Source organism: Lampetra fluviatilis, chromosome 7 (assembly GCF_964198595.1).
Source record: "Lampetra fluviatilis chromosome 7, kcLamFluv1.1, whole genome shotgun sequence".
Lineage (NCBI taxonomy): Eukaryota > Metazoa > Chordata > Hyperoartia > Petromyzontiformes > Petromyzontidae > Lampetra > Lampetra fluviatilis.
The window spans coordinates 433,104-447,823 of record NC_136281.1 but is presented as its reverse complement, the minus strand read 5'-3'; the positions used below and the strand labels follow the sequence as shown (position 1 = coordinate 447,823).

General features: G+C 48.6%; 1 protein-coding gene across 1 annotated transcript in view; it reads right to left on the bottom strand.

Annotated features, from left to right (window-relative positions):
• Nucleotides 1-13,855, bottom strand: part of LOC144933370 (uncharacterized) — a 30,767-nt gene extending 16,912 nt beyond the window's left edge. Inside the window, exons 1-2 of the mRNA XM_078858062.1 lie at nt 13,843-13,855; nt 10,972-11,437 (exon numbers count right to left, since the gene is read on the bottom strand). Coding sequence (XP_078714188.1) covers nt 10,972-11,387 — 416 coding nt within the window. The 5' untranslated portion in view covers nt 11,388-11,437; nt 13,843-13,855. The remainder of the gene's footprint in view (nt 1-10,971; nt 11,438-13,842) is intronic.
• Between the last annotated feature and the right edge of the window lie 865 nt (nt 13,856-14,720).

Sequence of the window (14,720 nt, the reverse complement as noted above, 5' to 3'; positions counted from 1 at the left end):
AGGACCTTGATGCCAGGATACAACGGGCATGGAACCGGGTTGAAGCAGATTTATCTGAAGCTTCAAATGCCTCAGACACAGTGGCCTCAATTCAGCGGGCCATCCAGCGAGTGAATGTGAGCAGCTCAAGCTACAAACACAGATGAGGGCATTGAGGGAGTGCGCAGACAAGAGCACTTCCTCGAACTGCTCGATGATAATGTGCAGGCAGTGATACAAGATGCAATGGACCGTGTGGAGGGCTTAAGAGAGACACGATCTCAGCACTCTGTCTCATCCAGGTCCACCACAAGATCTAAAGCCTCAGCACTCACATATATCATCTACTGGTATGGCAGCAGCTCAGGCACGCGCCGCAGCAGAAGCAGCAAACGCCCGTATCGCCTACATGGCTGAAGAGGAAGCCATGCTAATTGAAAAGGCTCACATACAAGAAGAAGCAAGCATAGCAACTGCCGCAGCACGGAGGAAAGCAGAGCTCGCAGAGCAAGAAAGTCTATTAGCAACTGCTGCCGCACGGAAGAAAGCAGAGCAAGAAAAAGCAGAGCTTGAAGAGCAAGAGAGTACATTAGTGGCTACTGCCACACGGAAGAAAATTGAGCTGGATGCTAAGTTAAGCACCCTACAACTCAAAAAGGAAGCAGCTGCTGCAATGGCCCAGGTAGAGGTGCTCGAAGCAGCAGCCAACCTGGATAAGGAAGAGAATTGGAGTGAGTTTGGCACGCAGATACCTGTCAAGGACCGTGATCAACTCACCAGAAAAAATATTTTGGACTGGTCTGAACAATGCATCAATGCTCCTCCACCAAACGATACTGAACAAAGGGTGGACGTTCAGGCATCGCCATCTCCACACCGAATGAACATGAATGCTGTCTACAGGAATGGTGGAAATGCATATCCTGCCCTGGCAGTTAGTCGCCAACTCAGCGTCGCGCACGTGGGGTCAGACGTGGATGCATCAAGTCAGACCCACATTCCAGACAGTCACATAAGGGGATCCAACCAACGTGATCGAAACCCTTTGGGCCCACAGTCCAACGCCATTGCAAATGACGGCATGCTAGGCACTACAGCCAATAATGCCGCCTCACAAGCGCCAGTATGGACACACCCTGGATCAGCAGGACTAGGAGACTTTGCTAGGTACCTGGCTCACCGCGAACTAATCAAGACACGACTCGTTAAGTTTGATGACCACTCTGAGAACTATCGAGCCTGGAGATCTACCTTCAGGAATGCAATCCGAAATGCAGACATCTCTGCAAGTGAAGAACTCGACCTGTTGGTGAAATGGTTAGGAAATGAATCTGCAGAGTACGCAAAGAGGATCCGGTCAGCAAACATTGACGACCCCGCCTCAAGCCTGCATGCGGTGTGGGAGAGGCTCAAGGAGTGCTATGGTAGCCCAGAAACCATTGAAGAAGTTGCAGAACTTTCCAAAAATCTCTGGTCGAGACAATAAAAGGTTACGGGAGCTTGGAGATCTTTTGATGGAGCTTGAATCAGCCCAGGCTGATCCCTACTTACCAGGTCTCATTTTCTTGAATACCTACCATGGCGTGAACCCCATCGTAGAGAAATTGCCATTTGACGTGCAGGAAAAATGGAGAACAGCGGGTTCAAGATACAAGTCAGAGCATCAGGTTGCATTCCCCCCATTCTCTTTTTTCTCAAAGTTTATCCGCAACCTGGCTAAGACTAGAAATGACCCGAGTTTCATGTTTGGCACCACGGGGATTTCCAGTCCAGATCTCCCAAAAATGGAAAGGACAACGGCGAAACGAGGAACAGCGAGAGTGCCAATTTCCGTACACAAGACTGAGGTCTCTCCTGTGACATTCGCAAACTCCGTCCAGGCAACCACCACAAAGAAAAAGATAGAGGATCCAGAGAAGCAATGCCCATTGCATGATGAACCTCACTCCCTCCAGAAATGCCGTGAGTTCAGGAGGAAGCCATTGGAAGAGCGGAAGAACATGCTGAAAGAATTTGGAGTGTGCTTCAAATGCTGTGCTTCTACTAACCACCTTGCAAGGAATTGCAAGGCAGATATCAAGTGCGAGGAATGTGGCAGCGACAAACACGCAACTGCTCTGCACACATTTTACTCGAAACCCAGTAGCACTAAGGCTTCCGATCCCGAAGCAGAGCACGGCGGGGAGCAAGGCGAGACCGCCGCACTCACTTCGTCAATCACAACCAAATGCACAGAAGTCTGTGGAGAAGGCTTCAAAGGAAGATCTTGCTCAAAGATATGCCTCGTCCGAGTCTATCCCAAAGGACATCCTGAAAGGGCAGTAAGGATGTACGCCATAATGGACGACCAGAGCAACAGGTCTTTGGCAAGGTCAGAGTTCTTTGATCAGCTAAGTGTAGGTGGGAATTCCTTTCCATACACGCTCAGAACATGCTCAGGACTGATGGAGACAGCGGGAAGAAGAGCGAGCGGCCTCATGGTGGAAACCATAGATAGCACCATAAAGCTAGCCCTTCCTACGGTGACAGAGTGCAACGAGATACCGGACGACAGGAGTGAGATTCCCACGCCCGAAGTTGCACGTCACCACCCACACCTGAAACCCATAGCAGAGTTCATCCCGCCATTGGATCACGCGGCACAGATTTTACTTCTGCTCGGCAGGGACATGCTGAGAGTCCACAAGGTTCGTAACCAACGCAATGGACCTCACGACGCTCCCTATGCCCAGAGACTCGACCTAGGATGGGTCATCATAGGTGACGTTTGTCTGAAGGGAATACACAAACCAGACCACATTAGCACATTCAGAACGAGTGTGCTCACGAATGGACGCACGTCGCTCTTCAAACCGTGCCCCAACCACTTCACGCTGAAAGAGGAACTCGGCGAGAGAAGTCAAGGCTGTACCGTGCAGACTTACGAAGAAACCACCATGACTTTGCTTGTGCATCCACCGTCTTCGTTGGAGTTTGTTCCTCCACGTTTCTCCAAGCCAGTCCTGACTGACGGGAAGAAGACTAAGGTGAAGCCGCTGCTCGTCGCTCTGCTGGTGGTCGTGGCGGTGGTCGCTGTGACCGTGGCCTCTCCGTTCCTCGACTCGGAGCTATCGTCCGAGTGGGAATTCTGGAAGGAGTTCCACGGCAAGGCCCCACAACCGGAACATACCATCTCAAGGCTCGAGCTGTGCGGAGCCATTCTTGCTACAGAGGTGGCGGAACTGATCTTAGACGAATTTGACGTCAAACTGGACGCGGCCAAGTTCTACACGGACAGTAAGGTCGTACTAGGCTACATAAACAACCAAACCAGAAGGTTCTACACCTACATCAGCAACCGGGTGGAGCGCATCAGGAGATCGACGCAGCCGGAGCAATGGAATTACGTTCCAACTGACCAGAATCCAGCAGATCTCGCAACTAGGTCCGTCCCTGCATCTCTGCTGAATCAAACCATCTGGCTGACGGGTCCAGCGTTCCTGTTACGACGTGACGTTGGCCCATGTACTACCAAGGAGACCTTTGGACTCTTAGAGCCCGAGTCCGACAAGGAGATTCGTTCTCTAGTGACAACTTTCGTAACAAATGTTCGACCAAGAAGTCCACTGAGTCCACACCATTTTGAACATTTCTCGAAATGGACGACGCTCGTGCGAGCGATAGCACATTTAACGCATATCGCAGACTGCTTCCATCACCCGATGAGAGGCACCACTGGTAGCTGCAATGGATGGCATTACTGCACAGTGCCACGCACTGAAGACGAGCTTTCCAGAGCAAGGAAATCAATCTTCCGCTGTGTGCAACAGGCAGCTTATGCAAGTGAGATCAAGGCCATTAACAAGGGAGAAGACCTTCCTAGGGTCAGCACCCTCAGGAAGCTAAACCCCGGGATGGACAAAGACGACTTGCTCAGGATCGGTGGTCGGCTAGGGAATGCAAAATTAGATGAGAACGAACGAAACCCCCTCATAATCCCAAGCCAGAGCCACATCGCAATCTTACTCGTGCGCCACTACCACGAGAAGGTCAAGCACCAAGGTCGGCACTTCACAGAAGGAGCAATCCGATCTGCAGGGCTGTGGATCGTTGGAGCAAAGAGGTGCATCGCCAGCACAATCCACAAGTGTATCCGGTGTCGCAAGCTACGTGGAAAACAGGAAGAACAGAAAATGGCAGACCTCCCAGCCGATCGACTCAGTGTGGAACCTCCCTTCACCTCTGTAGGGATTGACGTGTTCGGACCGTGGACAGTCATCTCCCGCCGCACCAGAGGAGGGCTCGCGAACAGCAAACGTTGGGCTGTGCTGTTCACCTGTATGAGTACACGAGCAGTGCACATCGAAGTAATGGAGTCCATGGACTCTTCGAGCTTTATAAATGCGCTCCGGAGGTTCTTCGCCATCAGAGGGCCAGCCAAGCAACTCCGTTCTGATTGTGGAACCAATTTCATAGGAGCATGTAAAGAGCTTAAGATCAATACGGAGAATGTCGAAGATTATTCTGTCAGGAAATACCTTAGTGACCAAGGCTGCACATGGATCTTCAATCCTCCCCACTCTTCGGACATGGGTGGAGCCTGGGAACGCATGATCGGGATTGCTCGACGCATTCTCGACTCCATGCTATGTGATGTCGGGTGCACACGGCTCTCTCACGAGGTGTTGACCACTCTCATGGCCGAGGTCTCAGCCATAATTAACTCAAGACCCCTGATCCCCGTCTCAACCGACCCGGAGTCACCATTCATCTTGACTCCTGCTACACTTCTTACCCAGAAGACAGATGTGCTCACAGCACCTACCGAGGAGGCCAGCACTGCAGACCTCTACAGACGTCAATGGAGACAAGTGCAGAGCTTCGCGAACACGTTCTGGCGTCGCTGGAAAAACGAGTACCTTACGACACTCCAAGTGCGCAACAAGTGGCAGTCTAATAGACCAGACATCCAAGAAGGCGACCTCGTCCTACTGAAGGACAACCAAGCCAAACGGAATGAGTGGCCAATGGGCCGCATCCTCAAGTCGATTCCAAGTGCCGATGGAAAAGTTCGAAAGGTCGAGGTTATGATTGCGAAGCAAGGTGTCGCAAGAACTTTCATCAGGCCCATAGTCGAGATAGTATTACTTCTCTCTCGCAAAGATATGGACAAATAAGTCGACCCGTTGAAGGTGTTATACACTTGTTTATGAGATAGGAAATAAATGGTGGTATCTCCTAGATACCAGACGGGGAGTGTCTTGCCTCACGGCAGATGTGGAGCGTGTGTTCACAGGAAGTTCCTGTTTTTTTATGCTAATGTTGGTCACGTGACCAGGAAGTGACGATGTTAGATTTCCACTGTACCACGCGGGCGTCGGCCATTACACAGATAAGTCAAGATGGCGGCACGCATCGCATCTCAGTGAGACCACAGCCGCACTTGTCCATTGTGGGAGCTTAAGAAGCATTATCTGTAAGTTGTTTATATTCCTATAATATTGGAAATGCCGTTGTAATGTTGGAATGACCATTATAGCAATGTAAATGCCTTTATGGTGCCGTTAAGTTGTTGTAGTAAATACGAGGCCTAGTTAGTAACGAAGCCTGTGACTTTCCTTATTGTGGATGTTACTTGTGATTTAGTAGGTCGAGTCAGACTTGTGCCTATGTTGCGATCCTGAGAGTGATGACGAAGTATCTCATCCACAGTTTAGTGTTAAGTGTAATGCTGTACATTTGGGGTGCAGTGGGATGAATACACTATGTGCCTGTATGCAACGCACCAGCTTGTGCCTTTGTCTAGTTGTTCAGGGGTAATGTGGGGGCCTGGTTCTTCCAGGATCTATTGTTATCTGAGACAATGTTCTGATGCTGTGGTGTTCATTGTGTGGGTGTTTCCGAATTATAACAGATGCTGTATCTGTGTTTTCTCACCAGTTTTACCTGTTACAATCAATAAATGACGATCGGAGTTGGACGGTCATCCTGGCTCCGAGGGTTTATTGAACACATGGTTATCTACTCGACTAGCGGTGCAACGCAGCGCACAGCGAGGCCGAGATAAGCAAAAATCATGAACCTGCAGACAGAGTAGCAAACACATTGAAGGAAAACAACATATATGTTATCATGAATAACCAAAAAACATTACGTGTAAAATATGCAGCATAGCAGAGGTGGGACAAAGTCATTGTTATGCAAGTCCAAGTCGAGTCGCAAGTCATCAAATTCATGACTCGAGTCTGACTCGAGTCCAAGTCACATGACTCGAGTCCACATCTCATAGGTGGGACAAAGTCATTGTTATGCAAGTCCAAGTCGAGTCGCAAGTCATCAAATTCATGACTCGAGTCTGACTCGAGTCCAAGTCACATGACTCGAGTCCACACCTCTGCAGCATAGTGCTCCTTCATATGAGCTGTATTATAATAGTGCCGAGCCGGTGTCAAGTAATGTTAACACCAATATAAATACCGTATGGAATCTGTACAGAGCCATATCACAGGTAACGTGAGTTTCAACTTTTATGGGCATTTCTAAAATTAAACATAACCTAATACAAACTTTAATTATATAAATAATTAACAATCTTACTGTCATGTTTAAAGAGTCCCTAGCGATCTACGCTTGTATGGATATTTTTCACATGCCTGAGCATTTGCCCTTATGACTTTGAGATCGCTGATACCTGTTCCCATGGATGAGTCTAATACTCCACTCACAATGATGGAAAGGAACACAACTCACACAGCCATTGCAAGGCTTAGAGAGACATTCTCAACTGGAGGATTGTAGTTGCGTGATGTGGTAAAGTGGCTTCATGTGCCTGCCAGCACACACCTATTATATAATAGGTGGCCCACCGAAATATATCGTTGGAGAACGCTGGTGTAGACTATGTAACGGCTCTGGAATTGAGCATAAGGAAGGACAATGGTGACCCCTTGACTTCGGTCAACAAACAACATTTTAACACGTAGGCTTTCGCGACCAATATTATTAATAATAAAGGTTTTTGGGTTAGATCGCGTTATTTATAAATGTGTCGCAACCCTCCACCACCCGGCACGGCCAATCAGTAAAAATTGTGTCACGTTGACAATAGACAAATAGTTCATTACTTTAGCCCACCGGTGTGTTGAAGAGTGAATCCACGACATTTACAAAAAATGTAAATGTTACAAAAAAAAATTGTTAATGTTGTGGATTCACTCTTCAACACACCGGTGGGCTAAAGTAGTGAACTATTTGTCTATTGTCAACGTGACACAATTTTTTACTGATTGGCCGTGTCGGGTGGTGGAGGGTTGCGACATATCTATAAATAACGCGATCTAAACCCAAAAACCTTTATTATGAACGAACAACATCTCTGCGGGAGGCAGCCCCTGACCGCTATCTCTTGGTTGCATGTGCTGCCCAACACCCACACCAAACAGCAACTCCCAGCATTTACATGTCCAGGGTGATGATGGTATTTGTATAAACCTCAGCCTCTTCAGAGGGCATGTATATGAATGCTCTGTTACCATGACTACAACTTCAGCAAACATTTGTAATTCAAAAATAAACTTTAAAACACGATTTCACAAGCGTTATATATAACTCGTGAAATATTGTTTTTATTTTGTAAATTAAATTAAGATATGTGGTTGTTTGTATTTAACTTCAATAAACGATAGTGAACAACATGGCATAGAGCAAAGTACAGCGTGTGTTTATGGTAAAAAAAATATGGCAACAGCGGATGCTGGAGGCGACCATCTTTAGGGGCGGCCCGTCCATATAGGTTAACGAGGCGGTCACCTTCGGCACCAAGTTAAGTGGGGCGCCAAATTTGAGGAAAAAAATACAAAAAACAAAGATGTCATTATATCAATTCCCGTGTGCATACAGAGGATATATGAACTATAATTAATTTCTCAACATATCTGAGAATGTATTTGTTGGACAGACGCACGGACAAACCGACTAATTATGCCTCTGTTTAAAAAATACGCTTAAAAAACATTAAATGGAAAATAGGGGCAAGATTTTCCCAGTTTACCAAAAACCTCAGCCTAGATCAGCCGTTGTGGTTTGGGGTTAGGGGCGCTGGTTGCATGGTTCGGGCACCAGTTGCTGGCAGCTAGTCTAGGGCTACCTCTGCCCATATTGATGATGTGCTTGCATAATATTAAAACTCACAAACTTCTCATGTATTGTAAACTATAATTCCGGGTTGTACGTGTATTGTTTTCGGAAATACGTGTAATAAAAACTAGAACGTCTTTTCTTCTGATAACCCTTTTCAAGTCACAACGCATGACGCATGGTGTGTACTCTCAAATCTTAAGATTTCAAGGGCTTCCTGTTCCAGACGGCAAACGAAGTGTCACGCTTAAAATGTGTACCCCTAGCCCTCGTGTTGTATTATCCACTTAAAAGTTAGCTTGGGTACTTGTGAATTCTTCCTGCCTTGACTTTGTTACTATGTAAAGTGATGTATTCTTTCATCTACTCATTAATGGACTAACAATGAGTAACAGCTTCAAGTATGTGGGGAAAAAAAACATACGGGTCTCCTAACTCATGTGTAAATGCAATCCCTTTCACAGACAACCTCGTGACTAACCACAAGACTGACCCAAAGTGTCCGCCCAACAGTGCGACCTCCATACCCCTCTGTGCTCTCCTTTTGTGAGCCAGCAAAAGCACACAGTGTGGTTCAAGAAACTGTGTTTGGCTTGATGGATGTTAACCCACTTCACTGTGTTTATTGCATAACCTGTTTTCTTTACTTAAAGAGCACCTGAGACAAACAGGTGGTGTAAACTGACATATGACCAATACACCATTACCATTAATGTTGTGACAATTTTTTCATGGACGGGGGGGGGGTCATCATTGGGTCTTTCCCCCTTTTCAAAGAAGCTCTCCAGCGACGTTTGTTTTTTACTCATTGTGGCTAGGGTTATATCTTGTGGGCTTACCAAAACTATGACTGAGACAAGTACGCGCAGCAGTACGGTAAAGAGGTGCGGACGGAAGTGGTAAATAATAAAACAATGGGGGCGGGCCACGCGCGGACCCACCGCCCTCACCTCGTGCTGTTCCTAACTGCCCACGGACCGGTACCGGTCTGCGGCCCGGGGGTTGGGGACCCCTGCTCTAGAAAACCAAATAAGCTTATTCCGTGCTTATTGTACCTTCATGTTCATGTTATAGGGAAACTCTTCTCTTCCATGTCTCTGTTAACTGCTACTCCTATTATCCACATATTGATTATTTATATTATCCATGTTTATCTATATATATAAAAGGGAAATTTGTGAATATGTGTGACTGTTCAACATTTCTAGCGTACTTCCCGACATGCAGCAAACTTTAAATTTGCCATATGGGTACTTTCCAGACTGTACACCATGCAACAATTATAAAAATAGACTTTTGTATATTTTTTGGGGGGAGGGGGTGGGGGCGCAATAATGCATATATTTTGCACGGAAAGTGAGCTGTGATGTCACATCTGTCATGTGACCCGTATGCGAAAGCGTAACGGAGTGTGCCTGCTCATGTCACGGACCCCCCCAACCCTCCGCGGGTAAAGTGAAATACAAATGTGTTGCAGGTCTAAGGCGTTCTTCGCGCAGCATTGCTTAATTATTTCAGTCGTTTACTGCCGTACGCACCCTCAAAGTTGTGTGTCTGCAGCAAGCGCGTGTATGTGTACCTATGGACGCGCGCGCGCGTGTGTGTGTATGTGTGGGGGGAGCGGTAGTGTAGTGGTTAGCGCGCTGCGCTACGAACGCGGCGACCCGAGTTCGATTCCCGCTCACGGCCACCACTGGTGACGATTATGTGAACCGGTCCTGGGCCTCCCATAGGTCGACTCAGCATCAAATGAGTAACTGGTGTGCTGTGTGAACATCACCACTGGGGGGACAAAAACGGCCGGGCGTGGTGCTGGCCACCCACCCCCTCGTGTGCCGTGCCGGCCTTCATAGGTGCTCGCTAACAGCACTTGCCCCCTACAGTCTCACAGGCTACACAGGGGATCTTTGTCTTTATCCTGTGTGTGTGGGGGGCGCAACGACTGCGTAGCGATTCGCGCGCTGCGCTACGAACGCGGCGACCCGAGTTCGATTCCCGCTCACGGCCACCACTGGTGACGATTATGTGAACCGGTCCTGGGCTTCCCATAGGTCGACTCAGCATCAAATGAGTAACTGGTGTGCTGTGTGAACATCACCACTGGGGGGACAAAGACGGCCGGGCGTGGTGAATCCAAGTCCCGGGCGAACCCGGGTAGTAAAGCTAGTATGTGGATAAAAGGAAGTCAACCAAAACGGTGGGCCATATGCATCCTATTATTCGCAGGTTAGAGGAATCACGTGGATGTGGCAGCTGCTTGCACCAAATTCATGGTGGAGAGGGGAGGATGGTGGTGCTGATCATAGCTCTGCTAATAATGACGATGGTGGTGACAATGACGGCCATAATGATGGTAATGATGATGTCATTGCGTCTACTGCTAAAGCTGGTGGTGAAGATGGATCGCCGACAGCTGCACAGGCACAATCTGCAACATCCACAATGACGGATGCTGTTGCTTTTCTGCAGGAGTTGTGCGGCAAGTTCGTTACTATTTGCACTCATCTCCAGACCAGAAATCACCTGGAAGTGATATCCTAGCAGTGCCAAATAAAAAAAAGTTATTTACATGGACAAATGCGAATAACAGGATCCATCACTTGCAACCCTCATATGTACTCAGACAAGAAGACTGCCATCAAAATCTACATTTCTATGGCAGAGGCCAACCACTTCTCTTTACATCGATGGCAGATAAAACACGAATCAAGTCAGCCCTATCAAGGAGTTCAACGCACGGCATTTCTGTTGCCAGTTGAGCACTCTACATACATTGCAACCCAGCCTCACCCAGACGAGGATGAATCTGGACAGGAGGCATTTCCAATTAAGGATATGAGCAACTCGAGTTCCAATTAATGTGACCGTTACACTTACCACGTGTCTTCCTCCACCACGTCCGTCCTTTGCAGGTCCAGCATGACCACATCGTCCAGAGTATCAGCAGTAGCTGCAGCAGCAACCACTCCATCCTCATTTTGAGCACCACTCTGCGCCGTCGGTGAGCCACTCGGCATGACACCACCGTTACATCGCGCCTGGTTCCCCACTGTCTGTACTTCCCCGGCACGGTGCGGCGCAGCGGTGTCAGTGTCGCTCCGCTTCTTGTCGGATTTGGCGCTGTGTCTCCCGGCGGCACCGGCGTGCGCCTCCCCAGCGCTGTGCGTTGCCGCTGCTGCGCCGGATCCTCGGCGTCTCAGCTCGGCGTTTTGGGTCTCCAGGTGGCTGACGAGTTTGCGCAACCTCGCCATCTCTTGCGTGAACTCGGCTGAAATTTCCCCATTCTCGCCCATAGCCCTTTGAGAGCACGTTGGAGCGACCAATGGTTCACTCGCAACTTTACCTGGAATGACAGAGCGATGGCACACGACCACACAAGGTAAAGAATAATATCAAAAGGTTCTACAGCTAGCACATACAATAAAAGCATCTATACATTATACCAGATTTTTGTGGACGTGAGGTCTGATTGATCGAGGTATTGTATTACTATTATCGTGTAGGACATATTCGGCAAACAATTAACTTTATTTGGAGGGACCTAATTGGGAAACAGCAGAATGTATGTTTTTATATGAACTGAAGAGACGAATGAGAGCAAAATGGAGACATGTTGAATATTTCTGTAACATTTATGTAAACAAGATGTCTTGATGCTATCAATGGCACATGATCACATGAATTCAAATAGATTCAAATTGAAGTGATTCCACGCGATGCCAATTTTGGCTGGAAACGCTTGGATGTGACTTAATTTACTGTAACGTTATATTTTTCAGAATACACGTTTAACATTTTTTTACTGAAATGTTATGCATTCGATCATCGATTATCCGGCAGCTTCGGATAGGTGGGGGCGCCGGATATTCAATAATTCCAGATAATCACTAATCATCATTAGTTAAAATAGCTTATTTTTGCACATTCTTGTATGACATTATGTTTTTAGATGTTGTTATGTCTTTTTTGTTTTACATTTGTTTACTTTGTGAAATGGTCATAAATAAACAAAGAGATAGACAAAAATAAATATCCTACTTCAAAAAATGACTATTTACTATACCGTACTTACCACTCCAGTCTCGAGGACTCTGAATGGGGTGATGTATACAATGCAGTATTTCCATTGTTTAGGTTATAGTATATAGTGTATAATGTACTGTATATAATATTTGACACTCAAGTCAAGCAGAGCTATTATTTTTGTCACGCGCATGGTGCCGATCACTGGACTGGTGGCATGCCGGATCGCCCCAGGACTGCCAGATCACATTGGAAGCCAGATGATCGACTGACTCTATTTAGGCCAGATTTTTTTTTCAGATTTATTCCAAAACATCACGAACACGTCAAATAAAACTACACCATTAAATTTGATTATGACTGTGTATACGACATTTGATTATTCGTGAGTAGGTCTATGCAAGTTATATTTAAGCATGTTTGTATGGGTAGAGTATGTGTGCCCTGTGTCACATGTTTCAATGTGAGAGAGAGCAAAGCGAGTGGACTTAAACCGTGGAGACGTTTCGCAGGAGTTTAATAGTTAATTTCTCCCCCCCCCCCCCCTTTTAAGTAAAATCACCGACGCGCTCGTGATTACTGTAATTCGAATGTACTTTTGCCGCACCTGCCATAGCTACAGTACAGGTGTGGTAATGACTAAGCTGGTGTTTTAAACCACACCTGTAACCACGGGCTTGCCGCGATAACAAGAAAAAACAAAAATACTTTATGCAGGGAGCCCATGTTGCCATTAAACCCAGCTAATGTGACAACAACAACAGCAACACCAGGTCTGTATCTTCTATCTTCTTGTTTAGACGAGCGAAGGGTGGAAACTCCATATCCCCACAGCGATGAACAACAGCCACTCCACAGGACGACCACTGCTGACTTAGCACGAAGTGGTCACCGAAGTTATTCACCCGGAAGAGGTGACACAGGTCGTGTTGATCAATGATGGTCTCGGATGCAGTTTGAAGCTACAGGCAACATCAGCGCTCGCAAACTCAACAGGGCCACACGGGGCCAGCGCGCATCTGCGTCGACGGTCCAGCACGGGCGATGACAAAATTCCACATTCTCATGACGGGAGGCAGTCGATTTAGCAGGCCGCGTATTCCTATAACACCCAACACACATGTGAAGGTGCACGGAGACCCGGCATCTTTAGCGAAGTCTATCACCTTGACGTTAAGATTTGTCAGGGATCGCTCATACAAACACACTGACAGCCGCCAATCGCCACGAAGTGAATATGACGTTACCACAAGTGGTTGTGCCAGACTAGGTGCACCTTGAGGCCTTGAAGTGTGTGGGGGGGGGGGGGGGGGGCTCGCTGCTGGCAGGTCGCGGGGAAGAAAAATAAACTCAAGATGTCACGAGTTAAGCTGGGATGACGGACAGAGAGAGACCCACCACCATCAACCACCTTGTTCTGCCCACGACTCTGGGCACGCAGCGGCAGCTGTGGCAGCAGCTGTGGTGGTGGCGGCAGCAGCAGCCACCTGCAGCGGGCGAGTCGGAGTTGCACGGAGCACAGAGCGGGTGGCGGGTCGCGTTCACTCGCTCACCACTCAGCCGCTCGCTCACCGCCACGTCGCTCACCGCCACGTCGCTCACCGCTCGTCCACCACTCACCACTCGCCACCCACCACCACTCACCGCTCTCCACTACTCACCCAATCGCCACCACTCGTCCACCGCTCGCCCGCCACTCACCGCTCACCGCCACCCGCCGCTCACCTGCGCACGGCGATTGAAGCCCCCCTCCCCCCCCCGAGTGTTTGTGCCGCTGACGTCACCGCCGCGCGCCTGGAGACTGCGCGTGGTGCGCGGTGGAGGCGACCTGCACCGCTGGGCCGAGCCCAACAACAACAATCAACAACAACCACCACCACGTCAACAACTTGGTCCAGCCAACGGCGTGGTGGCCCTTCACGTGAGATCGCAGTGCTCTCGATATCATAAGGCGACGTTTTGAGCAATGTGGACCTTCAGAGCACGTTGTGCTGTATTACGAGGAGGGGGACATTGCCAACATGAATGTGCGTGCGCTATGAAGAAGACCCATTGCCCAGAACGTCGCCCGTGATATCGTGTTCCTTCTGGCCACAGTATTGCTATTGACGAATGTAATGAGGGTTTCGTTATTTGTGCACTGCCAACGCAGCAGCAGTCACCAAATAACGCCCAGGGACTACGACCACCACGGCAGGGTGCGCCGGGTGAGAATGCACCGAATACGTCGAGGACGCGTGCGAGTTGCAGATCCACTGCTGGATGGAGGCGTCCCCACGACTTTCCCGCATGGAGAATGAGTCGATCTTCTGGTGTGGGGGGGGGGGACGCCGTCACAGCGGTTCGCGTTGATTGGGCCAAAGGTTTCCATTTGGGGATGCGGGGAGGGCCCACGGGACCCACCTCCCCTTCGCCGGGCTCTGCCACGGCGCGTCGGTCATGGTGAAGTTCCTCCACCGTACATTTTGCTTGGGCCGTGGCGTATCATGGTAAAACGCACATTCTGTACTGTACTGCTACCTGTGAAAAGGAGACTTGGGCAGGTGAAACTTGAACTGCTTTATTCCATTGTCACCGCTTAGGGGCCGTCCATAAATGACGTC